Here is a 26,483-nt window from a genome sequence, read left to right as displayed (position 1 = left end):
ACTCCATGGGTAAAAGGAGATTGAAGGGTTCGGCTAGCTGCATGCAGTGTATGTGACTCTGATCTGTAGCAGCACAGAACAGCACGTACGCCCTATAATCTATGTCGTCGAGACGGATCGTTTTTGCGATAAATTATCATCATAATCTGATAATTCTTGTTTCTAATAATCGAGACTACCGGACATCCGACAGCTGCACAAATCGGACCTTGACTTTGAAAGGTATGAAAGTAAAATAGCATAAAAAGGAGCATTTACCCTACATAAAACAAGACCGCCGGCCGAGCCAAAATAAGCCAGGCCAGTCAGGCAAGACTCCCGATCCCAAGAGGAGCGATCACAACCAAACCGTATACCAGTATACGCCATACGGCAATGCCAAACCGTTCTTTGCTAATTCCAGCTACGTATGTAAACTAACGTTGGTACTGTAGAGATCTACCTAATTTGTCAATTGTCCTAGACGACCCTACTAACGTTAGACCTAGGCCTACTGTGAAATTAATCGTAAATTTAAATCCATTTTAAATTTTAGTAATAGTAGATCTAAAGTAAATCTTTTTTATTAATTTAGGTCAAGTGTAAGTTAACGTTAGACCTAAACTGTTTGGGCAATTAATGGCTGTGCTAAAATTCATGAAGTTACAGAAGCCTATCTAGAGTCTATATTATATTATATTCCACATAGGTTGCCTACTAAGAATCTTGCTATAGGATTGGTCAAGAGCTGATCATGTGATAAAGCGTAGTTTTGCCCATCACATCACCTGAGAAGAACTAGAAATCTAACCGTGGCGTTAGGTCATTTGATAGTACACAGTGCAATGCACTTTCCCTTCAGTGTCGCGTGCGTGCAGCAAATTCATTGTTTTGTCATCTAACGTTATAAAGACAGCTGTTTGTTTTGCTGATCTCTGGCAATCCATACAGTCTTAACGCGAGATGAGTACGCGCGAAATAAAAGTGCATTGCACTGTGGACTATAACTAGGTCACTTGATAGTATAGTAAGGGTACTAGGTCTCGCGCAGGGACTTAATGATCGCGCATAGCGTAACTGCGTATAGCAAGCAATGTTACGCGTAGGACTAAGCGCAAAATTTGCCGATACGCCCATGGAATAAACATACCTGACAACCGCTTAACATGAGAAGGAAGCAGGTAAGAAATTTTGATTTCAAACAAATTTTTCACTAAATTTCCAATTTTTTTGAAACAAATTTTTCACTAAATTTCCAATTTTTTACCTTACAATTTACCTACCTTAGCTTAAAATCTTTTTTAAGGATGTTGTAGCCTAGACGTGTCGTCTCGCTTGTCTCATTCGTATGATCGTAGCCGATAGAATTCGTAATTTGTTCGATCGATCGTTTATAAGGCCAAGTAAAAAAAGAAACCAGTTTCTCGTCCTCGCGCGCATCGATTTTGGCCGCCGCGTCGATTTTTTTACTATTTACTATTTTCAAAATGGCGCTGAAAATACCAAGAAATTCATAATTCTCGTCCCAGCCCGCTCCCCGCCCGCATCGATTTTCAGTTGCCGCATCGACTTTTTTGATATTTTACTATTTTTTCGGCCGCCGAAAAAAAAAAATTCGACAATTCACCTACCAATCGTGATGTCTCATTTCTAATTACGCCTTGCCTCCTCTACTTTATAGCTGTAGTACAGCTGTAGCTTCTGTACTAGTGCGTATGTAATAACGCATGCATTTCACACTGCTCGCGAGCTCGGCAAGAAGGAATGACCCACAAAGCAGTTGAACTGCGCGGGCGGGCGCGGCCTGGGCTGTGATGTACAGCGCACTCGGTACGTCGTGGTGTACGTGTATACAGGACTCGTGCTGTTGCCCGCTTCATGTGCTGCTAGATTGATTGCGCAATGTAACCACATACTAGTCATCTAGAGGAGACCAGCCAGCCTGCATAGCATGCGCGCGTTCTGGAGCTGGAAAAAAAATCGCGGAGTGCAGTGATGGAGAGAACCGATCTCAAGCGCACGTGTGCACAGCGAACGGCTTTAATACCAGGGCCCCATTTCATAAAAAGTTGATATGATAGCAACTCTTGCTGGAATGGCAATTGTCATAGTAACGACAAGAATCCAGCTTCCTGATTGGCTGTTGCCATTGGAAGTTGCCATTCCAGCAAGAGTTGCCATCCTAACATCTTTTATGAAATGGGGCCCAGGGCCCCGTTTTATCAAAAGATAAAATCAATTTTAATTTTCCTTACTACACAGTCTGCCATAGACTTACAGTTGAAATCGACTTCATAATCAATTTTAACTCTTCATAAAACGGGGCCCAGAGCTGCCAACCTTTGGAAGCACAAATTAGTACTCAGCAGCTCCAAAATTCGTATTTTTCCACCAGAATTCGTATTTTTTCAATCTCCCTCTTTTGCTATTTTGAATTAAACTCGTCGACTTATGAGGCCTACAGGCTCTAAACAACGTTATGACACATGCCGAAGCATCGAGCTGGTCACCAGCTAGCCTTTTGTCAAGGCCCTCTCGCTGTAATGGGCGAGCGAAGCGAGCCCAGCCGAGCGCGCCAGCGCGAGGGCCTTTTGAGATCTGCTTCACACATTATTATTCATGACACGTGAACCCTTCTGAATACTCATTTTAATGGCTTTCGGTCAACCAATGGAATGGCGCGCTCCCCGCATCCTCAGCCTTGGTGGTCATGCCTGTTCGCATGCATCACTGACCACCCGAGGAGGTCTGCCACGGAACTCTACACACTCTGTGTGTAGAGTTCTGTGAGGTCTGCGGCAGCGGCGTGCATTCGCTCTATTCAAATCAGGTTCGAGCAGACAGACACGCTGATTGGACCCCGACTTTTGCTCCCGAAATCGGGGAGCAAAAGTCGGTAATTCAAAGGGCTAACAAAAGGATGCGAAGCAGATCTCAAAAGGCCCTCGCGCAACCCCACTCAGCCGGGCTCTCTTCACCATACAGCGAGAGGGCCTTGACAAAAGGCTAGTCACCAGCACGATAAAGATGCCAAACTACACAATGTTCAGCGTTGATTGATTGCTTTCTCGCAATGAATGTGTACAAGTGCAAGTATGTACCTCCAAAAACTTGCTGGGATGATTATGGAAGCTTCCACTATCTAGCAGGGGACGTGGAAAGCTTTCATCTTCTCAAGAGAGCTTCTTTGTGAGCGGATGCGATACCGGTACTCTGTTCCGTGTTTCCAATTATCGTTTACTATGAAAACATAATCACGCGTTGTTTTCAGGCTTTTTTCATTTTATTGGATTTTAAACATCAGTCTTTTCCGAAGTATTCCAATTCCTTTTCCCCTGACTGGAATCGGAAAGTCTGCTATAACGATGATCGCAAAATGCCGCGCTCGCTGTGTGAGGAAGCGCCGATGTGCAAACGCGTGGCTTCACTTTCAAGTTTAAAGGAATGCGCCATGTGCTCCTGCCTATAAGAGGTTACTGCAAGTTCGATGAATCGAATGCGCCGTAGCTGAGCTGAGCTGAATGGCTTATTTACGGTAAACATGCAGTTTACGTTCGATACGAAGAAATCATTACGTCTTTCACGAGGGAAAAACACACAAAACAAACAAACAGACAAAATACACCGACAAACGAATGTTGATAGCCAAAACTTTGAAAAGTAATAAGCAGTTTTGATGAGCGTGAACTGAAATTGTCATTACACGTTGTAGTTTGCTGTTTATATCACTGCTGCTTCTTGGTAGCACTGTAATGATGGCCATGGAAGAAATGAAGGGAGAATGTGACTTACCTGCACAGGTACATGTTTTACTACATGTATGTAGTTTTGGTATACAATCATTCATCATCCAAATGATGAGTGATAATCAAATGTCTTTTTAGAACATGAAGAAGCATCTTTAAATGTTTAATGCTATAATGTCATATCAGTATCATTTTGACATCCATCTGCAATTGTACAAGCCAGTTTCCAGTTGAATGTGCTACAATTGTACTCATGTGAAGAACTATACATACCAGCTGTGTGGGCTCAAAAAGTCACAATCACAAATGATAAATAAAGCAGTGTTTTGAATATCATGGAATTAATTTCAGTCGTACATTTGTTGAAAGACATGTTTTATACCTGTTTCAATTAATAGCACAATACATCAGAATTGCAAGTACACTGGTATCAGAAATGCCAGTATTAAGATGGTCATTTTCCCTTGACATCTGTAGTGGAAAGAAAAAGCAAATGTATTTCTGCATGCATGAAGTTTCGTTTCAAGTATGGTACATAATATATCTATTTGTTTGAAAATGCACAGAGTGCAGGCAAGATATACATTTGGGACCTGGTCTCTCATAACACAGCTACCAGAGTGATATTTCATTTCATAAATTGGATATAGAAAATAGTAAACCCCTCTCTCGTTACCTTTCTCAGAATTACCGGACGAGAAACACATATAACTTACATTTTGACAATCCTCGAAAAAATAGTAAGATATCAAATAGTAAGGACCTCCCTCATCGCCTTGCTCAAAAAACCAGGACGAGAAACTGCTTTCTTTTTTTACTTGGCCTAATATTCTACGAAAGCCGAAGCACGTTACAGCCGCAGAGAGGGGCAGACACTTTCACGCATGAAACTACATAGGGCAGCTGCGCGATCTTTACATACCCCGAGAAATTGAACGCATAAAATTAAGTCCGACATACAAACGGCGACAGCGCACTTCTCCGTCATCGTATCAGGAGATTCTGGGAGGTGATTTTTCTGCATTTTCTTGATATTTATTGAGAAATTCAGGTACGATTGTGGAATAATTTTTATTATAAGAGCATCACAAATTTTCGTGCGCGATACCTAGACACCTCAACCATACACAGTGCAACGCACTTTCACTTCAGTGCCGCGCAGTGCGCGCAGCAAATTCATTGTTTTGTCATCTGCGTGCACACGTAGCCAAGCCGTAAGGATACCTAAAGACAGCTAAAACGGTTTCAGATGTGGAATAAAATGGGAATTTCTAGGACCCTAGATGTGGAATTATAAAGCAAATAATCAACTTTTAGTTTCAGGCAATGAGATAAACTATCGGTATCACTTCCTCAGCGATCGAATGTGTACGCTATCTTTCCTCACCTGCGCTTCAGAAAGATACATCCAGTTTGCCTCGGAAGTGATAGTTTGTCCCATCACCTTCACCAACTTTGATTATTTGCTTACTATATAATAGCCCCTGCCCCTAAACCCAGGAATGGCACTTTGTGTCTGTCACTAGTGTCAGATTCTGGCATGGGACTTTCCCCACAACGTTGGGACTAATGTGAATACAGGTTTTAGTTATAGTGCCTTTGCTTCAATCAAGGGGCAATGCTCCCCTCCCTCTTTTTGGAAAAATAAAATGAACTATAGAAACAAATTTATTAGAACCATTCTAGAACCTTCTAGTGAGAGTCTTGTTTGTTTGTTTGTTTTTAAACCACAACATTGTCCACCCACGTCTAGCAATTTAACTGGAAGATTTTCACTGGTAACTGAAACAAACTGAAGTGAAGGTGAAAATGGTTTTTGAATACCAACCCCAGATTCCAAATGATAATCTAACATTTATAGTAACAACTCTATAGAAAAACACTCTGAGCTGAGAATGCAAATAGGTTTTATTAAACACTGATCTTGACTTGGTTTTATTAACCACTGATCTTGTCCTTCCATGGAGATCAGTGATTTCCACCCTACATGCATGCAGAAAATAGCCCACTTGGCAATATAGAAGCCTTTGTTATGAATGGCATCATCCTTCAGCTGCGTGGCGCACCTTGCTCAAGCAAGCAGAAACTAGAGCACGCACTTTGGTATGCATATGAAAACCTCAAAATGCGCAGCTTGAACTCCCAAGTTCGTTGACCCTACCTGCTAAAATAATCTAAAATTTAATCATCTGTTCCTTGTGTCGTTCTCAACATTTTCTGCAAGTTTCATGCAAATCCGTTCACTATTTTTTGAGTTATTTTGCACACGGACAAACAAACAAACGGTAATGAAAACATAACCTCCTCCCTTGGCGGAGGTAACAGTGACAGCTTGGCGTACATGAAGGTGTAACAGTGTATGCTTACAGTAACTATATTCGGTAGGCCTATGTCATTCATATTAAATACACTGCATAATTGTGTAAGTACAATCGTAGCAGACATCAAGTAAGTACAATCGTAGCAGACATCAGTCATATTCCAGACCAGGTTGCCTATTGGTACAAATGTATGTCAATAGTCTAATGCTACTGTATGTAAAACTTGTTGTCCAGTCAATTAGAATATTAGTTTTACTTGTGCAATAGCAACATAACCTCTATACAGTACAGCTGTAGATATTGTTCAACAGATCAAACAGGAGGCTTGTCAACACTATCCTGTGTACTCATTGTTGGAATACAGTTGTATCAGACATAATGTAAACTTCTAGATAATGTATACTTACATTGTACTATAATGTATAATGTATACAGCAACAACAAATAATGACTCATCTAATTTTCTTTGATATACTTTTTCTTTACTGGGATGGAGAATTTTCACGTGTGATATCGTGTTGTACATTGTACGTCACAGATCGGATGGACTAGTTTCAACCATCAGTCAACAGAAAAAATGTACCAGCAACATAGGTGAGGCAGACGAGAAGCAAGTATGTCGGATTCTGAGGAGAAAAGCCATCATCCAGTGGCTACGTCTACAGCAGAGCAACTGCTCCCTAACAAGAGAGATGATGACATTCTAAAAGAAGTGGTAAGAACTTGACTGAGATTATAACTGACTTACGAGAGCCAGAATCAAAATAAAGTAAGCAGATGCATAAAAGATTTTTTTCATGTGTTGAAGTACAGTACTTTGCAAATTTATGGTAATGAGTAGCCATAGATTGCTGATCTGTGAAGAAATCAAGGCATATTCAGACTTTTAGCTTCAAAGAACAATACTGCACACTGGCACTGGTCAGACGGTCCCTGACCAGTAACTTTTTTCAGGAATGGACCAGTAAAAAATAGAAAAACTGGGTACCTACTGGTCCAACAGACAGGTTGGACCTGTAGAAAAAAATGGGTTAGTGTGCAGCTCTGCAGAGAATAAAGGTTGATACTTTTTCCAGTAGAGCAACCCTTATTCACTTGCTTTACATATTAAAAGTACCCATCTACAAAGTGATTAGTGCTTTTTATTATCTCTCCGCCCGAAGGGTGCCGGAGGCATTATTGTATCAGTATTGATGTCTAACTCTAATCATATAAAGTGGCAAGTTGGTATGTTTTGTACGGTACATATAAAATGTATGTCAAGTTATTGCAATATTGGTTTAAATTTTTTGGTACAAAAGAGTGCATGACTATAACTGTCTTTAACCCCCCCCCCCCCCCCCCAAAAAAAAAAAAAAAAAAAAAAAAATTGTCAGTCAAATAATTGCGAGGTGGTGAGGCAATTACTGTTGTTTTTATTACTTCAAGATACATGATTTCTTTCTTGATATGATGTAAGACATAGGTATTTGTTCTTGGTATGATGTACAACGTAAGACATCAGTATCTCATATCATATTAATGAGCATAGATTTACCGTGATAAAGCTGCAGATTACTGGCAAGCAGATAACAAGGCAATCTGATTAACTTTACAGCTAGAGAGTATGGCTTTTTTGCAGTGACTGTTCTATTGTGCACCTGAATATCAATAATGTCTTGATTTTTCTCTTTCTATATTTCAATCAAACAAACATGCAGTGCATCGTGAATGGCGTGAAGTACAGCCGCCTGGCAAACGGTGGAGGAGCTCACCTGGATATTCTGGAGATGTTTTTCTCTGGTTACCCCCGCATGGTGGGTCTCCAGTTCTTCCCCAACGTCACCACACTAGTCATCATGGGCCAGGACATTACAGAGATGGAATATTTGCACCACTGCCCCAAGCTCACGGAACTCTGGATCTCTGAGAGCAAGCTTGCCGTAAGCCATTTCTATCATTTAGACATATATCTCACAAGATATTAAAAAAAAAAAAGAAAGGAAGAAATAACCCAAAGAACAAAAATTGCACTGATGCTATCAGGCATTTGAGTGTTAAAGTATCTATAGTATATTCAAGCATGCTTCATTATTTAGCAGACGAACAGTAATATCGTATTTACAGGGGCTTAATACTCGAGTTAGCCATTGTACTTGACTCTGATTTGTGCTATACTTGACGTATCTGGTGAACTAGTGTTCAACTTAAAAAAAGGTCAAGTGGTTTCTGATTGGAAGGCAACAAGCAGTCCATTTTCTTTTATGGGGAGAGTGAATTTTTTTTTTGTGTTAATTGTGCTGCATTTGATGCATCTTGCAGAAATCTCAAGCAAGTGGTAGTGACACACATTGTCAAACAAATGATCTGTGCAGTTACATTGGCCATATTTTACCATCTTTGTAAGTCTTCCTATGTCATACCATTCTTAAAGAGAGAGATGAATAGGGTTGTATCATCTTATATGTTTTTTTTTGTTTTTTTTTTTTACATTTGATGAATGCCTTATTAAGATATTTAAACACATATTGAGGCACAAAAAGCAACAACAAACAATTTTGTTGTGAAAACATGCAGGTATGTATCGTACAACAGTCGACAATGCCCCTGAATTCCATGGTGTTCTTTTGTTTTGCTTTACAGCACATTGGAGATCTGAGTGCATGCAAGAAACTGAAAAAGCTCTATCTGTACTCCAACCAGATTGAGCGAATAGAGAATCTTTCCCATCTGCAGCAGCTGGAGGTTCTCTGGCTTTCACACAATATCATCACCAATATCGAAGTAAGTCTCTTTCTTACCAAGAGCTTTATGATGTATGTAGTCTTCTCGAATCCTCGCAGAAGGAAAGTTGATTGAATCCTTAAGCATTATTTCCACAAGCTTGCTTGACAGGGCAGTAAGATCAGCAACATGCCCCAGATAGTGTGGACTAGTTACAAGGCTTCCCAGAATTCTTTTTTTTTCTTTTTTTTTGTTGCAGTTATTGCATGAACTTACAGTACATGTTTTCAATTATTTTGATTCCTAATGATATGTTTAGCAGACTGATATTTATTTATGAATACTGTATTTTTGAATTTTGTAAGTTCGAACCTACATTATTAATTGTTTGCGTTTTGTCAATGCGACTCATCAATATCCCCACATTCATAAAAGGTGTTGTCTGAAGATTTTTTGCTTTACCTTTTTCTTCCTCTTTTTATTCTCTTATATGTATTATTTGTATTGTTATTATGATTATCATTATTATCATAGAATTATTATTATCATTATTATTATTATCATCATCATCATCGTCATCATCATCACCATCATCATCATCATCATCATCAGTAGTAGTATCATTTTCGTACTACTTCCTAATCTACTTCCAAAGAGTTTACATGTACTGTCCTATATGATTTCCCTTGTTTTTTCTTGAACATTGAAGTATTTTTCATTCCTATTTTTAGAAATATTTTCTCTTGAGTTGTATGTTGAAAGTACAGTCTAGGAGTTTTGTCATCGTGAGTATCACTTATAAGTTAAAGCAAGCAATTATGTCATAGGAGCACCTTGAACACGGCCAATTGTTACTGACATAGAGTGACAAGAATGGTAAAGAATTGCTGTCATTGCATATGTTATAACTGTTCCTTTTGAAGGGTCTGACAGGGTTGTCTTCTCTGCTGGAACTGAACCTGGCTTCTAACAAGATTGAAAAAATTGGTAAGGAATGCTCAAAGCACAGTTGACACATGTGTCTTGCAGTGTTGGTCAAGATAGTGAAAGTTCACCAAGAGGTGTGCGGTATGAATGTCTGAAGGTGTGAGTGCTGTGTCGTATAGGCATACAATTTGTAGCTTTTACACAATCTGGCTATAGTAAACAGTTATGTTGTTGAATGTTATGTAAAATTAATTACTGTATTCATTGACAATACTCTTTTTAATACCATTTGAGATTCCCCCTGAGATTTAGATTTAAGCTATGATTTTGTCTTTCAGTTTGTGCCTTACATTTAAGTGAGTGTATCCTGCATTGTGTAGAAGGAAATGAAAAGTTCTACATTCATTAGCTTGTATGTTTTTTCCTCTTTTCTTTTCTGATAATGAATTCAAATCTGATTTTCTGTCAATGTATAATGCTGGAAGTACATCATGATTTAGAAAATATAAACACAATATCTCTTACAGGTCATGCTTTGGATAGCCATTCTCAGCTTGAAAACCTCAATCTCTCTGGGAACAACATCTGTTCATTCAAGGTAAGAAATTACAAAGAGTATTTATGATGTTTGAGTTTCATTTATGCAGACATTTGAGTTTTTATCTTGGGAGTTATTGTGCTGTGCAAATATTTTGAGCTGCATGGGGTGGCTTCTACAGTGCACTCACATTTATTACAAAAAAATGATGATAAAATACTCTTGTTTCAACTAAATAAATATCCAGGTCCCCAAATCATCATCTGTATACATTGTATGTAATTGTATACACTTTATTTGTTTGGCTGTGACAAAGTTTAGATATAACCAAAGAAAACTGCCTGTCCTGAGGACTCTGTTAAAATGGGATTTTCTGGTAAAACTTATATGCTTGGTAGTCGGGAGTGGGTAGGCCGTTTTCAAGGCGACATACATTGTACATATCCCAGAAAGTAACAGTGGTGCACCGTTATGCCTTCTACTGCCCGATTATGGTTGGTACACAGCGCATTGTGTATTAAAAATGTGCAATGTCATGTGCTCTCCCAATATCACAGGACATAACTCACCTGGTGAGACTGCCGCGGCTCAAGAGCTTGGGGTTGAAGGACCCCCTCTACGCACCCAACCCTGTCTGCTACCTGTGCAACTACTCCACCCACGTCCTCTACCACCTACCCTGGCTGGAGAGGCTGGATGCCTATGATGTCTCCAACAAGAGTCTGCGGGAAATGGCAGAGGTAGAGCCAAGCTGACAGGGCATTGATTCAAATCAATGAATTCATGCATTGAGTTGTTTTTTATTGCAACTGATCGACACTTTGCCCTTAGTCGATGCAAATATACACTGATTATTCAGTGTTTAGGGTAATAGCCATGATAGAAATCATGGGCAGATGTATCTACATCTATCTAAATAATTGATGCGTGTATGTATATATATTATATATATATATATATGTATATATATATATATATATATATATATATATATATATATATGAAGAGTTTGTTTGCAAAAACCGATAAGTCCATATTTGCCAAATGGAGATATTTGCGATTAAAGGTCAAGAAAAATAAAGAGAATAATACGAAAATTTTTGCTTCTTTTGACCATAACTTCAAAAATATACTTTTATATGTAGTGACCAATATATCATTTAAAAGGTATTATTTTTTACTTTATGACAAAGATCGTACTTCAAAATCTTCAAAAATGGACTTATCGGTTTTTGCAAACAAACCCTTCATATGTATGTTGATCGCAGGACATTTAGTGGGATATTTTTTTTTTTTCACGTAGCATTTTTGATGACAGTCTGACTGCAGACCACATCATGTGAAGTTAGGATATGTTTAACTGGGTATTACTTTATTTGCAATGAGAATTTCATTTTCCACAGAGACTTTGTAGAAGCTTTGAGGACAATATTAGATATTTAAGAATGTTAGAATAATAGAAAACTTATGTTTATTTTTGAATTCCTTTACTTGGTTTTCTTTATGATTGTTGCTGTTATTGATGATGCTACATGAAATATTAGAGGACATTTATGTCTTTTAGAGTTGTCACATACTTTTATATCTCGTTGCATCATAGCCTTAGATGATAGTCAGTTTTCAAATGCCCAAGTAGTCACACAGTGAAGATAAAACAGTCACTGAGAAAATGCCGTGAAGTATACACTACTTCTTGTGAACATCAGTTATATGGCTGAAATCCCAAGCACAAAACAATGTTAAAGTGAAAATTTTTGCTTGCAAAGAGTTTTTCCTCAGATGATGTTTTCTTTTTCATTTACCATTCAGGCTACAGTGATGAAGAAGAAGATGTACTATAACATGCGGGTCAAGACTATGAAAAGGAACATGTCGGATATCTTGCGCCAACTTCACAAGGAGAAGCGGCTGTTAACAAGGGGCACCAAAGACAGGCTTAAGGCCCTCAGCTTTGCTGTGAAAGAGGTTTGTATTCGTACCAATTATTGCAATATTTGTGTGTCTGCTGGAGAGAGCGTGTGCTGCATAGTGACGTGTCGTTGAAGTCATCTACATTTCTTAGCTCCAAAATTCTGTGACCATTGTGTTCCATTTGATGCTATACGTACTATGCAACGTGGAATTATAATAATGTATATACTTTGTAACGAAATAAACTGTTCATGACTTTATGGGAACTTGGCCAAGTGTTATTTTATCTTTATTTTCTTCATATCCGTCTTCAATTGAGACGGCTCAAATTGATGGTTTTCAATCTTGTGGGGGGGGGGGGGCACATGAATTATTTAGAACTTTAATGATTGATAATCCTTCAATATATCATGTGATTTCCTTCAACTTTTCACTGAGCATTTCACTATTCTGTCTGCATTCCCGTAATCCACATTCGTGTTTGATATAACTTCATCTGTAACAGTATACCATTAAAACTATGTCACACCGGATCATATCGTTCCCAGAGCATGTTCGTAGCAATTAATTCCATTTACCTTTCTAGATACCGTCAGGGTACTCTAATTGCTTGTTTGGTGTGAGCAGTCGCCTTAAAATGATGGCATAATTTTTTTTTTTCCCCACTGTTACAGGTGTAACAGAATGGGGCCTGGGCAGCATTTGGTGTGCTGGCACCTCTATCCTTATTTATTTAGAGTGAGTCTCAGGACATTTATGCAGAGTTTGTCGTATGTTCATCATGAATGTTTAACAGAGAAGTAATTGATTTCCTGTTTCAGCTGGAGAGGGAGATAGAGACCAGGGCTCCACTGAGAAGGAGCAGCCACCTAGGGGATGATGAGGATGAACAGCATGGCAGCGGGACAGAGAGCGATGTGCAGGAAGAGGATCACACCACTGTGGAGGCTGACAGGAGGGCCAAGCTGGCACTGCTTCAAAAGAGATATGACACCTGCTGTGGACTGTTTGAACAGTGAGTAGCCTTCTGCTTCTGTGTGTGTGTGTGGGGGGGGGGGGGGAGGGTTGATTGGGGAGGGGGTGGCCATTTACTTCTTGTATAGCACTGTGTTTTCACCCTCTTTATCAATAAAATCCCTGTGATGGAAATATACATCTCAAAAATGAAGAATATCCAGGAGAGCAGAAAAAAAAAACCCAACTTTAAATTTTTTGCAACATTTTTGCAAAATAATATCAATGTTGATGTCAAATAATGTTGAAACATTGTTTTGGAATCAATGATTGTTATGTTTGAAAACTTAAGTCAGTATTTTTGATATACAAAATTGAGTCATGAGGTTTGTGTGAATATATGCCAATTGAGATACGAGATCCTGTCTTCCCAAGGATGCTATGTATCCCTTTGACTGGCTCAGAAAAACATTTTTCAATCATGCTCTTAATACTGTTTGATACAGTATAAGGTCTTTTGTTCAAGACTAAATGCTGTCCCTGTTTGCAAGTAGCTGAGGTGTACTGGTCACATACAAGTACCCTTGAGGTATGAGTGATTGTGCCCCAATTATAGTGGAAATTCAGAGATGTATTGCAAACGTAGACAATTTATACTGGTACATGTAAAATGTCAGAAAGACATATAGTTTATTTACAGACTGGTGATGTCTGAGATGAAATCTCAACCATGACTACAACGCTTTCCCGTTCTCAAGAGAAAAGACATTGATTGGTTATTTTAATGGAAGACATATCACTGATGATCGCTTGTTAAACTCATCACATATTCCTACAGATTGTAGATATGAGCAATGGTTTTGAAAATTTGCTTGATAGCAGCTTTGCTGTATTAAATGTCTCAACCCTCAGAGTGGAGAAGTATCATGCGGAGGCCATCAGCAAAGTGAAGCACGCAACTGCCATGGCCTCCCAGAGGCTTATCACTGAGCTGGAGACAGGGGGCAACGTCAGGTTTGAGGATGGCTCCGCCTCTGACATCTGGTGAGAAAGACCATCTCTCTATCATTGAATACAGCCGAATGCCTGCTGTCCTCACCTATCTCTATCTTGTCTTCCTATCTGTGTATCAATCTAGCTAGCTTTGTGTGTATCTATCTGTCAGTGTATCTTTCTATCTGACTGTTTCTTTCCATCATGTGCATCTTTACGTGCGTACACATATATTCATTCAATTGTATTTCCTATGTGTATGTTTGAAGAAGGTAGCCTTTTCACCTAAGATTGGTGTCCAAAGGCATAAAAAACACAACTCTGGTGCTGAAGATGCATCATAACAGTTATAATTGAATTATACAACAGATAAGTTTGATTTAAAATTCCTTCATGACTGTATACATGATAATGATAGACATTTACCCTTTATAAAGAAGTGATGGGTGATCACCGGAATTTTCTTTAAATAGCCTGAAATCAACCTCATACATCTCTGCATGAATCACAACTCATAGGAGATATGCAGGTTTGCAGTTATTTGTTGACTTGCATTAGATCATCAAGTTAACCATCACAGAATCTTGTGGAAAAAAAAGGGAATTGTGATACTTCACAATATCCTGTGGTCACTGGCCACGTCAAACGATACTGCGCACGAATAAATACAAAGAATTAGAAACTGACTTGTTACTGTACCATCTTAAGACACAACAAGGTTTAACAAAGTTTTCTACTGTTTGTTCTCCAGGTTCACATCCTGCCACGATCTGATCCTGTCGCGGTTCTGCGCCTCCGACTACCAGGCCTACGGTATCACCGGTCTCAAGATCCACCGGATCACCAGGGTTCACAATCGAATGCTGAGGTACCGATTTGAGACTTGCCTGGCCACCTACTCAGACGATGATGACTCCCCAGCCATGGCAAAGTGAGTTTGGTGTTCTGAGATAGTGATGTGATGTCTTGTAGGCAAATATATTGAAAATACTTCTTCTTTGCTAGCCACTGCAAGAGTGCCTTTGTACTTGTGCATATCAGCTGAATAACATGGTTATTTCCACCTGTCCTCAAAGCTTATCAACAAAATCACTCAATAACTAGATAAACAAGTTCATGGTATAGTTAAAGATAATATAAAGTTTTGGTACCCTGAATTTCCTTGTCTTAGTTTGTGTTTCAGGTTAAAGTACCTTTCATATAACTAACACTGTGAGACTTACTCGCCCCAAAGTGCTCTCATGTCTTAGTAATCATGCAATAATGGTTTCGTACCAGAGCCACTGCCGTACGGCGGCGAGGTAGTACACGTATTGTACGAAACCATTATTGCATGATAACTGCGACCAGCAGCGTGCAGCCCCATACGCGTAGCTAACTGCGACCAGCAGCCCCATACGCATAGCGTAATGGGGGCTTCGCATTGTAGCATTCAGGATCATGACAGATGTAGTATCGCGGGTTATTATCAACTTAAAATCCAAAAATTTCTTCAATTTGAAGACGTACCAGTTAAGTTGAAGTATTGAAAACAGGCTTCAGACAACATTTGGTTTTGCCAATAGTCCCTTTCTGTTCGAATTAATGACTGAATGTGACTCGGTCGAGAGGACCTTGGGAGAGCTACACTGAATTGACGGCCAGCGCATGCGCACACAGACATCTTATCCGTTCATGGATTTGAAATTTGTGCGCATGTGATGTGTGCGCATACGCTGGCCGTAGTATTCAGTGTATGTAGCTCTCCCAAGGTCCTCTCGACCGAGTCACATTCAGTCATCAATTCGAACAGAAAGGGATTACTGGCAGAACCAAACGTTGTCTGAAGCCTGTTTTCAGTACTTCAACTTAATTGGTAAGTCCTCAAATTGAAGAAAATTTTGGATTTTAAGTTGATATTTACCCGCGATACTAAACCTGTCATGATCGTGAATGCTACAATGCGAAGCCCCATTACGCTATGCGTATGGGGCTGCTGGTCGCAGTTAATTGCATGATTACTAAGACATACAAGCACTTTGGGGCAAGTAAGTCTCACAGTGTTAGTTATATGAAAGGTACTTTAACCTGAAACACAAACTAAGACAAGGAAATTCAGGGAAACTTTTGAGGTACCAAAACTTTTTACAATTGTATTATCTTTAAGATGGCTCCATACACTTAGCTCATTTCTGTTTCAAAATTAGTGGAAAACTCCTCCTTCTTTTGACATTTGAGAATGGTGCATGTTTTTTTTTTTTTTTTGGGGGGGGGGTTTATATGGCACATAGGATGAGGATAAAATCATACTATGTAATCTTGCTTCCCCAGTTGTTGATAGCAGGAAATTTTTATTGTGAATGAAAATATTACCTTTTGAAGTCTTCTACAAACAGACCTAAGATGTCAGAAGTGTGTCAGGTAGAATTCAGTCCTCTGCATTTCATTTCACTGCTCCCTTAAATGTGTATGGAATTGTCAAATCCATGCAGCATTGCATATGATTTGCACATCTCTTACTTATTCTTCCACTTTGTTCTTTCACCGTTCTTTGCAACAATGATCAGACCTCAGACAATGAAAAAGCTGCAGGAATACTTGTTCTTTGTCTGGGACCCAGAACTTCCCGGTGGAGAGAATCAACCCATGAAGGTCCTAGAGGAAGGTCCCATGGACCAAGACACCTACAGGGTTAGTGATTTTGTTTTTCTTTCTCTGAATGACAGCAGTTATCAACACTTTGTCTTGTCCATATTGGATTGTTATCCTCAGACAGGAGAGAAAACACATACTGTAAAAGTGGACATTTTCGCCATGTGGAAGTTATCGCGTGACATGAAACTAACAAAAGAATAAATAAATCCAAATTTTTTTGCTTGCTATATATTTGATTTTATTTGATGTTTTTATTCCATGGAATTAAAAGCACACAAATTTGATCTTTCCTTGCCGAGGGCAAAACCTTACTTACATGTATGTGAAAATTTCAATTTTTACTGTAGTCTGTGTATGCAGTTTATTTTGACTCAAAGCATGGAATGATACAGGATAATTTAGATTTGAGTCACAAATATGATAACCTAGAAGATCAGATGTGTGCAATGTTATGTCTCTGTTGTGATAATGATAGGCCATGCCACATGATCTAACAGGGCTACTCCACTGCCATGTTGGTCAAATCAAATCATACAGCATTGTCATGAGATGCTGTTGTGTCTCAGTGGATAAGACCACAGACCATCAATCTTGAGCTCCCTGGTTGGAGTCCTCTGGCTGCAGCATTTGGAAGGGACTTATCCCAAGTCAGGCCAGTGTAGGTGTGCGCAAAAACAGTTAAAGAGGTCAACCACTTTTCTACATGAGCACATTCAAACCGACAGTTCTCAAAATAACTACTCTTTGACCAAAAAAAAAAAAAAAAGGAGCGAAAGTTTCATAATTTTACACATATAAATCACTGGCATTCAATTCATTCAGTGGCAGTAGCATTCAACGAAGCTCTAGCAAACGACTGCATTACTGCTTTTTCAACAACAAGATATCCCGTATGTGGCTTGTGCGGGAGTTTGCAGCAACTATGGGATATCCCATAACTTGCCCAGTACCAGTTCAAGCTGTTGGTCCTATGTTTACTTGCCAACAAGCATTAATTGCTTCTTAGCAGCCACAAAGAAAGAAAGAAAAAACAACAACCCAAAGTATCAATATCACTAATAATATACTCTCTCTTTTAACTGCAGCAACTTGGGCGTGATGGTGCTGTTCCCCTGTCTAACAGCCTGAGCCTGTGTGAGCAGCCTCGTGTCCAGTACCTGATGAACAAGGCCAAGTCTGATTCAGCGGCCCTTGACCCTTGCCCTTTCAGGCATGGTCAGCTCGTGGTCTGCAAGGTTTACCTGGGCAAGAGCCTGCCAGCTCTGGATGTCAACACAGGGTGAGTTCTGATATAACAGGTCTGTCTGTCATATTTCCATCGTAATAGTTTGTTAGCCAGAGCGTGAATATAATGATAATCTGTAATTTCCAGCAGTATACCCAAAAAACAGAAATCGATTTGTGTCAACTTTTATTATGTAAGAATATAATGGAATAAAGGTTAAAAAGGATAAACTCGATCCTTCTAAATTGTACAACAAATGAATGAAGCATCAAACTAATACATTAGGTCTTAATGAATCAGCATAGAATTATGCTATTGTATCACAGGTGAAATAATTTGTTGATATCAGTACTTATACCTCATCATAACATAGTGATATTGCAACATAGGGCTGGAATATAGCATACAAATTTTGAACCCACTCACGTTTTTTAATAGGTAGCACACATACTATGTAATAAATGCTTTCTTTTGTGCTCTTTTTCCCATAGTATTCACCAAAAGTACTATTCAAACTGCGACTCCGTGTTCCGCCCGAAGTGCTTCTCGGGGACGGGAAGCGGTGCCGAGAAAGAGCCCGTGTGTGAGTGCTCCTCCCGCCAGTGTGAGTGGTTCGTCTTCAACCACGAGCTGGTGCTGCCGGAGTACGTAATCGACTTTGAGTATGTGACGAGGGTGAGTTGTTTGCTCAGTTGATTTTTTTTTTTTTTTTTGTCATCAGCAGAGTGAGTAATATGTGCTCTTTGAGTCAACACTTTTTCTTTTTTTTTTTGCCCGGTATGTCTCACTTTCGATGGCATCTGCTGAGTAAACCTACAAAGACATGATTTTTGAGTGCCTCAATGGGATGGGTTGTTGATGAGTTGGTTTTATGTCACAACAGTGAGTAAAGAAATAGAAATATAACAGAGCGGAATTGTAAAGGTAATCAATAAATGTATTGTACTCACCCTGAGCAACTGTATGTATAACATCATGACAATTAGTAGTTTGCAAAGTAGAGATTGGCTGTTTGGCTGCATGGGTATATAGCATAATTTGATAGAAATTAATGATGATCATTATAATTACTTTATTTTTTCTAATGCGCATCCACCTGTTTAGATACCCTTGGCTTGATACTAAGCATGTATTTCTATCGTCTTTGTTATATTTAGGCTAGATGTTTTGTTTCATTTACATCTTGGTTATTTCATACATGTGTGCCTTTCAGTCCATAAAAGTATTTTTTGATGTTTTGCTTTGCCAGGTTCCTGCCCCAAGTCCTTTTATGAACGTCATGGATCTGAAGCAGGGTGAGAAGGGAAAGAGGCCCACAGTGCCTAATTCAGACCCCAATGCAGATGATGATGTGCTACTGATGGAGCCTGTCTCCCAGCCCAGACCGAGGTATTTAGAAGGACGATGCTCAGAAATTTTGTTTGTTTGTTTGTTTTTCAGTCTGAACATGAGGAGGACAGTTAGGGCCTTGCCTATTTTGTGCTCAGATGAGTTGTAATAGGAGCTTGCATGGCGGTACATGCAACTCGCAATGGATAGGCATGTATTAAGATGCCCGTAATTTGATGGTTTCCTGCTCAGGTATATCAGTGGTAGTCAATGAGAATGGAATACACAAAATCATTGTAATAAAAGTTTGAGAAGGAGAACAGGTTAGAAACTTCCTGTGCAAAAGAGTTGTTTGACTGATGAGCACAAACTCATACAGAAACATTTATGTCACATAAAATGGCTCAAATCTATCTGTTAATAATTCATCACTCAGTTTCTCTAACGTTGCTGTCTATGTTTATAAGAAAGGCCCATTGAAAATATGTCCCATTTAGCGGTATGACATGTATGCTATAGAAGTTTCTGAAAAGATATCTCTATATTAATAATTTTTTGTTATTTCAGTTTCTGGAAAAAAATCATTTGTCAGAAGAAAGTATAATGAATTCTTTGGTCTACAAGTACAAGTATCTTTTATGTTATTGATATTTCATGAACATGAGACATAATGATGTGTTCTTCTGTGTGATCTTTAATATATTCTGTACTCGTGTAAGCATTATGTATATTACTTTGTGCTACTTTATATGGAAATAAAATCATTGGAATTGAATTTAATCACTGAAGAAAAAGATGGTATGCTTTTTTTTTTCCTAGTGATTTTCAAAAACCCTGCCGTTCTCTGTTAAACATTAGTGTCATTGTTATGCATATCATTATGTTGAGATTTGTGTATACTAATGCCTGTCCTATCATGTTGTACTTTGTGCAGATTGTCGATGCTCACAGAAGAGCTCCTTCTGAAGGCAGCCAAGGCATCAACTCTCTCCTCCATCACCGTACTCAATCTCCATGGCAACGGCCTGACCAAACTCAAGCATCTCAACTCGCTGCCCGCTCTGCAGCGCCTTACCGTCAGCTTCAATGAGCTTAGCAGACTGGAGGACGTAGCGCACATGGTATGTATTGTCATTTTATCATCTCCTCCAGGTTCAGTTGTCTGCCAAGTACATTAACACTTCCCCTTCACCATAAATGATACGTCTCATGCAAGTTCTGCATATGTATGATGCATGATTCTCGATGAGGTATTCCCTCTTGCAGCTCTATGTAGCTATTCTGGGTTGAACTACATATGTGTCATGTTGATGAACAGATGTATCATGGTGATAATCTCTCATTTACAAAACTATTTAAAATGGTTCCATGACATTTGCTCCTGCGACAATTGCTCCCATGAAATATCTGTAGGCTAAGCCCAACATAAAACCTACTCAAACACATAACCCTCACCCTAATCCTAATCCTCACATCAAAATAAACCTGAAACCCTATCACAACCCTAACTCTAACCCTAAGTCCTTGGAGAAAATAAGACCGGAGCAATTGTCGCAGGAGCAAATGTCGTGTCACCACTTAAAATAGTGTAAAAGTGGAAATTTTTTTTACGATGCTGAAATTTCCGCGCATTTCGCGCAATTAGAAACTAGCGCGAAAATAAAGGCACACAAATATTTTTGCTTTTCATACTGAGTAGTTGATGTTTTGATGCCGCGGGATTAAAAACATGTGAAACTCTTCTTATGCGGCCGAGTGCAATTTAGTCACACAAAAGTATCCACTTATACTATAATCTATGTATGTGCTCCGTATTTCCCTATTTACCTGAAGCATGTTGCTCATACTTCTATCCACAGCCAAACTTGGAATACCTGGATGCCAGCTTCAACAAGATCTACACTCTAGATGGAATGAAGGTAAGGCAGTGCTCTGTTAGAACTCAAGAACTCAACACAACATGCTACTGGGCCTCTTGTAATAGATAAACATTCTAGTTGTGGTGTAGGAATCCACTAATGATTATCTTGTCCTTGATATTGATCATTACTAATATTCAGTGACCAGTATAAATACATCAATATTGTTTATATTATAGAATATGATATTATTACACAATATTCATATTACCTCTATAATATTGATACTGTACGAGCTGAAACTTTCGCGTACAGATATTTTCGCGAATTGCTAGTTGGAGGACATTTTCGCGTGTTGTTAATTTCGCGGTTGTGAGGGTCTAACTGAACTTAGTTATTTGCGCGTGGTTATTTTCGCGTGTTGTTATTTTCGCGGTTCAAAGGCGATTCGCAAAATTTGCGAAAATAAAACCACTGCGAAAATTTCAGCTCGTACAGTATTATGTGATATTTATGCCTCAATATAGATCTTTCAGCAGAAGGTCTTTAACCAATTAATCCATATATTCACTAAATTAGTATTGTATGTCTTATGTATGTATAACTCAATCCATAAAATGTAATCTTGCTTGCAGGCCTTGTCTAAGCTGAAGACACTAGACTTGAGCTGGAATGAGCTGACCAACACTCGTGATGACCTGTCCATCCTGCGCAAACACTCACCAAACCTCTCCTGTCTTGACCTCAGGCACAACAGCTGGCAAAAGGTCAGAGACTCTTGTCTGGATACTAGTGCTTGAGTAGAAAACACAAAAACACACACACATAAAAAAAAAAAATCAAACAAAAGCCCAAGTTGAAGCCTTCAATATTATAATTTAAGGTCAGTGCTGTCCTGCTATAGTTTGGTCTGTGTCATACGGGAAGCGTATGAATCAATTGATCAACTACAGTGGCTAATCAAGAGATGGATATTTGCACATGCACTGAGGAAATGACTTAGCAGGGCTTACCAACTTTGGACGATTGTGTATTTCTGTTTATTGATATCTTTAATAAAGTAAATGGCTCTATAATAGTACTCATAATCCATGCATTTTCTTTCCTCTTCAACTTACAGTCCATGATATAAAAGCCTATGCTATATTTGTGTATTCAACTGTAGAGTTTATGTTTATCTGTAGTGATTTATATTTCAGAATCCAATCTTGTTTCTGTTTAAGGAGTATACTATTCGGGCTTATTTCCTTCCACAGCCAGAAGGGCTGAGACTAAGGACCATTGGCAGACTGAAGTCCTTGACCATTCTGAACGGTCAGCCGGTCACTGAGACTGAGGCCACGGCAGCCCTTCGCATGGCGGCAGGATCACGGATATCCCAGGTGTCGCTGCTGGCCCACACCCGAACTGACCAGAGCCGACCCAGGAGCCTTAGCCTGGCGTCCTGTGCCCAGCTACTGACCACGGTCAGCCGGAACAAGCCGGACAGACAGAGCGAGAATGACAGCGAGTGGTACAGTAAGGTTAGTGTTTGGGTGGGTGAGGCTTTAAGAGCACTCCACATTCCCCTTCGCACCGTGGTGCTGGTAGCCATCATCTGAGAAGACTAGTTTGGGATTGAGGGGGATAACAACAAATAGGAAGACCAATTGAAACTCAGCTCTAAATGACAGCCTCTGCTCTTACATGGTCATATTCTTAGAGTCATTGTGCCATTCCAGAAAGTTACCCAAAGTAGGGTAGCGTTTAAAGTGAAGGGGAGTAAGACATTGCTGAATTCACACATTAGATGTGAAAGTCAGTATATGCGATTTTATAAATCTAAAATATGATGCATCTTTATATCTATTTGTTTGTAAATTTTGCTGTAAATCTGTATTGAATAGAAAGATATATCCTCCCTCTGTTCTCAACTTTGTGTATGTTCCTCTCTTTGTGGTTTGTCTATGTTAGTGGGTGGTTAAGTGGAAAGATACGTCAGGAAAGCACTGGTAATAAAGTTGCATTTCATTCATGCATGCTGCCTTTAGCACCACCTTGCCCCCGATCTGCAGAACATTTGGAAACCACAAAATTTCTCTGCACAGTCAACAGTTGTGCGTATTTCTTCATCCTTTTCCAGGTGACGACGTTAAATCTTGACAGCCAGCACATCAGCAAGCTGTCCAATCTGGAGCGCCTCGTCAACCTCCGATGGGCCTCCTTCAACGACAATGACCTGACCAAGATTGAGGGGCTGGAGAACTGCTCCCAGATTGAAGAACTCTCACTGGAGGACAACTGCATCTACAGAATCGAAGGTGAGACCTCAGCTGTACATGGAATTAGTTTCCCATCTCAAAACCTTGTAGACCAATCAAGACTGTTGATATTTAAATGCCAAACGAACTGCTGAATCTTGTATTGAAAAGTTATAACTAAAGTAATTGGATGAAGATGTCTGTGAGACTAAAAATTGAAATATGAAAAGACATAAAAAACTTCATTCTTGCAAATGATATGTCCATTTAATAGTATAGTGCTGCTACTGCGCATATTTTTCAAAGCATCTTGGGTAGCTTCCAAATGCCGTGGAGCCCTCTTTGCAACATAGCACAACAATGCCATGATGGCTTATTTGGCTGAGTAATAAGCGTGGACAGTGGGTGGTTTTCTTAAAAATGATCGCAAAATCCTGCGTAGATCTGTAAAAGACTTGAGAACATTCTAATTTCTGACTTCTTTATGAGATGCATGATCTAAAAATGTGACAGTTGGAAATGTTTACTGCATACATCCATGTTGGAAGTAATTCAATAGCATATAGCCCTTTTATGCAGTTTAAAAAAAAAAAACAGTCAAACAAACAACTTCAATTAGTACCCATCCTTTGTTCTCCTGCCAGGTATCTCTCACCTTAGTAAGCTTCACACAATGAACCTGGGTATGAACAATCTGAGCACCTTGGAAAACGCCGGCCTGGACAAGTTGGTCAGTCTGCAGTGCCTGTCGGTGGAAGACAATCGCATCTCCACCCTGGCAGGCCTGGACAAGGTCACATCTCTGCTGGAGCTGTACGTGGGCAATAACAACATCCGCAACATTCGGGAGGTGTTCCACCTCAAGGTGAGTAGGGCTCTGCCCATTTGTAGTCCTCTAGTCCTCCTCGAAATATTTTATGAAACCTCTGTGCATCCAAATTCTTCTTTGTATGGCACAATGTGCATGTTTGATACTGTTTGTTGACTATTGCTAGACATCTCAGGCGAACAATGAGGGGTCGGCATCATTGGCCCACTTTCTGGTGTGTATGTGATGTTTGTGATGTATAAATGAAGTAGGATCTTTTATGTGCTTGAGTCGTAATTAACGTGCACATGGGACTTCCCATTTGAGGGACAGAGTGTTTTGCCTCTTAGTGGAGTCTGTGTGGCAGACAGACTATTGACTGAGCCACACCACTGCCTTATGCAACCAAAAGCCTGCATTTATTCATTGTGTTTCATGTAGATGCGATATACCAGGTGCCTTTTTGCCTCTTTGCCCCCTGTTTTGTGTCCATAGGACTTGGAGCCATGGTCCAAGTGACATTACATAGCTAATGAAAATATCTGCTGTATATGAAGTATTAAAGGGCTTTGCATGAAGTAACATATTGATTATTTATTTAGTGGTGGTAAGAGATTTGAAGGGGAGGCTGTGCAGAAAAAGGCAAATACTTATGACAGGAAGATTGACTACACCTGCAAGGTTTGCTATTGCTCATTGTTTTCTCCTTACAGCCTTTGCCAAACTTTGTGATCCTGGACATGTGTGGGAATCCAGTGGCTAAGGAGTCCGACAACTACAGACTGTTTGTTGTCTATCACCTCAAGTCCCTCAAGGCCCTGGATGGGTCAGCAGTGGTAAGAGAATTGCCCTTCCATGGAGCTCTCATTGACAACTAACATAGAGTCTGTGACCTCACAAAAATTACAAACTGTATAATTGTGCTGATATTTTTGTGAAAGGCAGTTGATTGGACATTTTTGCAAGTCTTCTCATTGTCTTGGTAATAGAACAAAACTTAACACAAATGTTCAAAAGAAAGTGGGACTTCTCAAACAAACTGTTTCGATGAAGCATTGTAGAATTCCAATAATTTGAGCAGGGGCCTGATAGCAAATAGCATTCAGCTTCGGCATGAGCATACTGTATGTGCCAGCATCAGATTACACTTGCCATTGCCAGTGTCAAGTGTGGGGCAAATTTTGTTTTCTCTTTTGTCAGTATTTTCACTTGTTATTATCTTTGCTGTTCAGAACGTAATTGCTAAATTCAGGAAAATAAAACCTCCACAAAAATGTCATTCTTTACAGGATATGGACCCAGAATATACAAGCTAATTATTGTAAAGTGATGCTTTGAGTTTTGCACTTTGGTGTTGATGACCCATTGATATAAACTTTAGTATTGAGTTGTACATTTTTTCCCCATTTCTAGAAAGTTCAGTGGAAAAATTTAAAGATGAGAAACACTATCATCACTAAAGAAGGTTGATAACTTGTCTATCATATGATTTTTGAGTAAAATTGTCTTTATGTGAGGTTGTTTTTAGGGAATTTCCAGGAACAATTTTCATTGGGGAGGAGTTCTGCAAGTTTAATGTCGTAAGAGGCAAGTTTCCATTCAGAGAAGTTCTTCAGAGCCGTTCCTGTGATAGATTTTTCAAACAACACACATCTTTGTCTCAATCTGGGTGCCAGGAGTCTACAGAGGGCGGTACAGCTAGAGACACCTTTGGAGGTCGGCTGAACCAGGACTTTGTGGCAGAGAAGCTCGGCCACTCCAACTTCCACGAAATCAGAGAGCTGGACTTCCCGCACAGCGGAATCCGGCAGGTGGATCTTGGTTCAGGGGAACATTTCATCAATCTTCGCAGGTAGAGATTTTATGATGCAGATTTTGTCTCAATCACATTTGTGCAATGCATTTGCAGGGTATACATACATTGCATAAAAGGATTCAAAATGCACTATGTAATTGCAAATGACTTCTAAATTGTGTTACTCTATAGTGAGAAGTATTGCGTGCTTGAAATAGATATTCTTCAGAGATGGTCTATTTACAGATGGGTAGGATTATGCTATTGAATTTATGCATGGTTCTAGTTATTTATATATATATTTTTTTATCTGTGTTTGTTTTTGTTTTTTTTCATTCAGTTAAAAAAGTAGAGAATTATGAGCTACTATATTACCCAGAGGCCTTTATCCTAGTCAAGCTAGCTGCTCTTTGATGATGGTTCATCTATCTGTACCTTACTGTAAGATATAATTAAATAATAAATAGGTAGAGTGAAATTTGCGTTGTGATTGGTTGGATAGCATCACATGATTGTGCAAA

The 26,483-nt window shown here is 39.3% G+C and overlaps 1 protein-coding gene across 1 annotated transcript in view; it reads left to right on the top strand.

Moving 5' to 3' along the window:
* Positions 1-7,512: 7,512 nt before the first annotated feature.
* LOC140235285 (leucine-rich repeat-containing protein 9-like) overlaps positions 7,513-26,483 on the top strand; it is a 30,220-nt gene continuing 11,249 nt past the window's right edge. The window contains exons 1-21 of the mRNA XM_072315319.1: positions 7,513-7,968; positions 8,669-8,809; positions 9,673-9,736; positions 10,204-10,274; positions 10,772-10,954; positions 12,024-12,179; positions 12,947-13,140; positions 13,992-14,123; positions 14,824-15,003; positions 16,619-16,742; positions 17,792-17,985; positions 18,423-18,606; positions 19,181-19,320; positions 20,195-20,381; positions 21,120-21,179; positions 21,755-21,886; positions 22,376-22,642; positions 23,242-23,419; positions 24,004-24,224; positions 24,881-25,003; positions 25,844-26,019. Of these exons, the coding sequence (XP_072171420.1) occupies positions 7,741-7,968; positions 8,669-8,809; positions 9,673-9,736; positions 10,204-10,274; positions 10,772-10,954; positions 12,024-12,179; positions 12,947-13,140; positions 13,992-14,123; positions 14,824-15,003; positions 16,619-16,742; positions 17,792-17,985; positions 18,423-18,606; positions 19,181-19,320; positions 20,195-20,381; positions 21,120-21,179; positions 21,755-21,886; positions 22,376-22,642; positions 23,242-23,419; positions 24,004-24,224; positions 24,881-25,003; positions 25,844-26,019 (3,335 nt within the window). The 5' untranslated portion in view covers positions 7,513-7,740. The remainder of the gene's footprint in view (positions 7,969-8,668; positions 8,810-9,672; positions 9,737-10,203; positions 10,275-10,771; positions 10,955-12,023; positions 12,180-12,946; positions 13,141-13,991; positions 14,124-14,823; positions 15,004-16,618; positions 16,743-17,791; positions 17,986-18,422; positions 18,607-19,180; positions 19,321-20,194; positions 20,382-21,119; positions 21,180-21,754; positions 21,887-22,375; positions 22,643-23,241; positions 23,420-24,003; positions 24,225-24,880; positions 25,004-25,843; positions 26,020-26,483) is intronic.

This window comes from Diadema setosum, chromosome 1, assembly GCF_964275005.1.
Source record: "Diadema setosum chromosome 1, eeDiaSeto1, whole genome shotgun sequence".
Lineage (NCBI taxonomy): Eukaryota > Metazoa > Echinodermata > Echinoidea > Diadematoida > Diadematidae > Diadema > Diadema setosum.
Note: the sequence above shows the minus strand (reverse complement) of the source record. Positions and strands in the feature narration are given on the sequence as shown.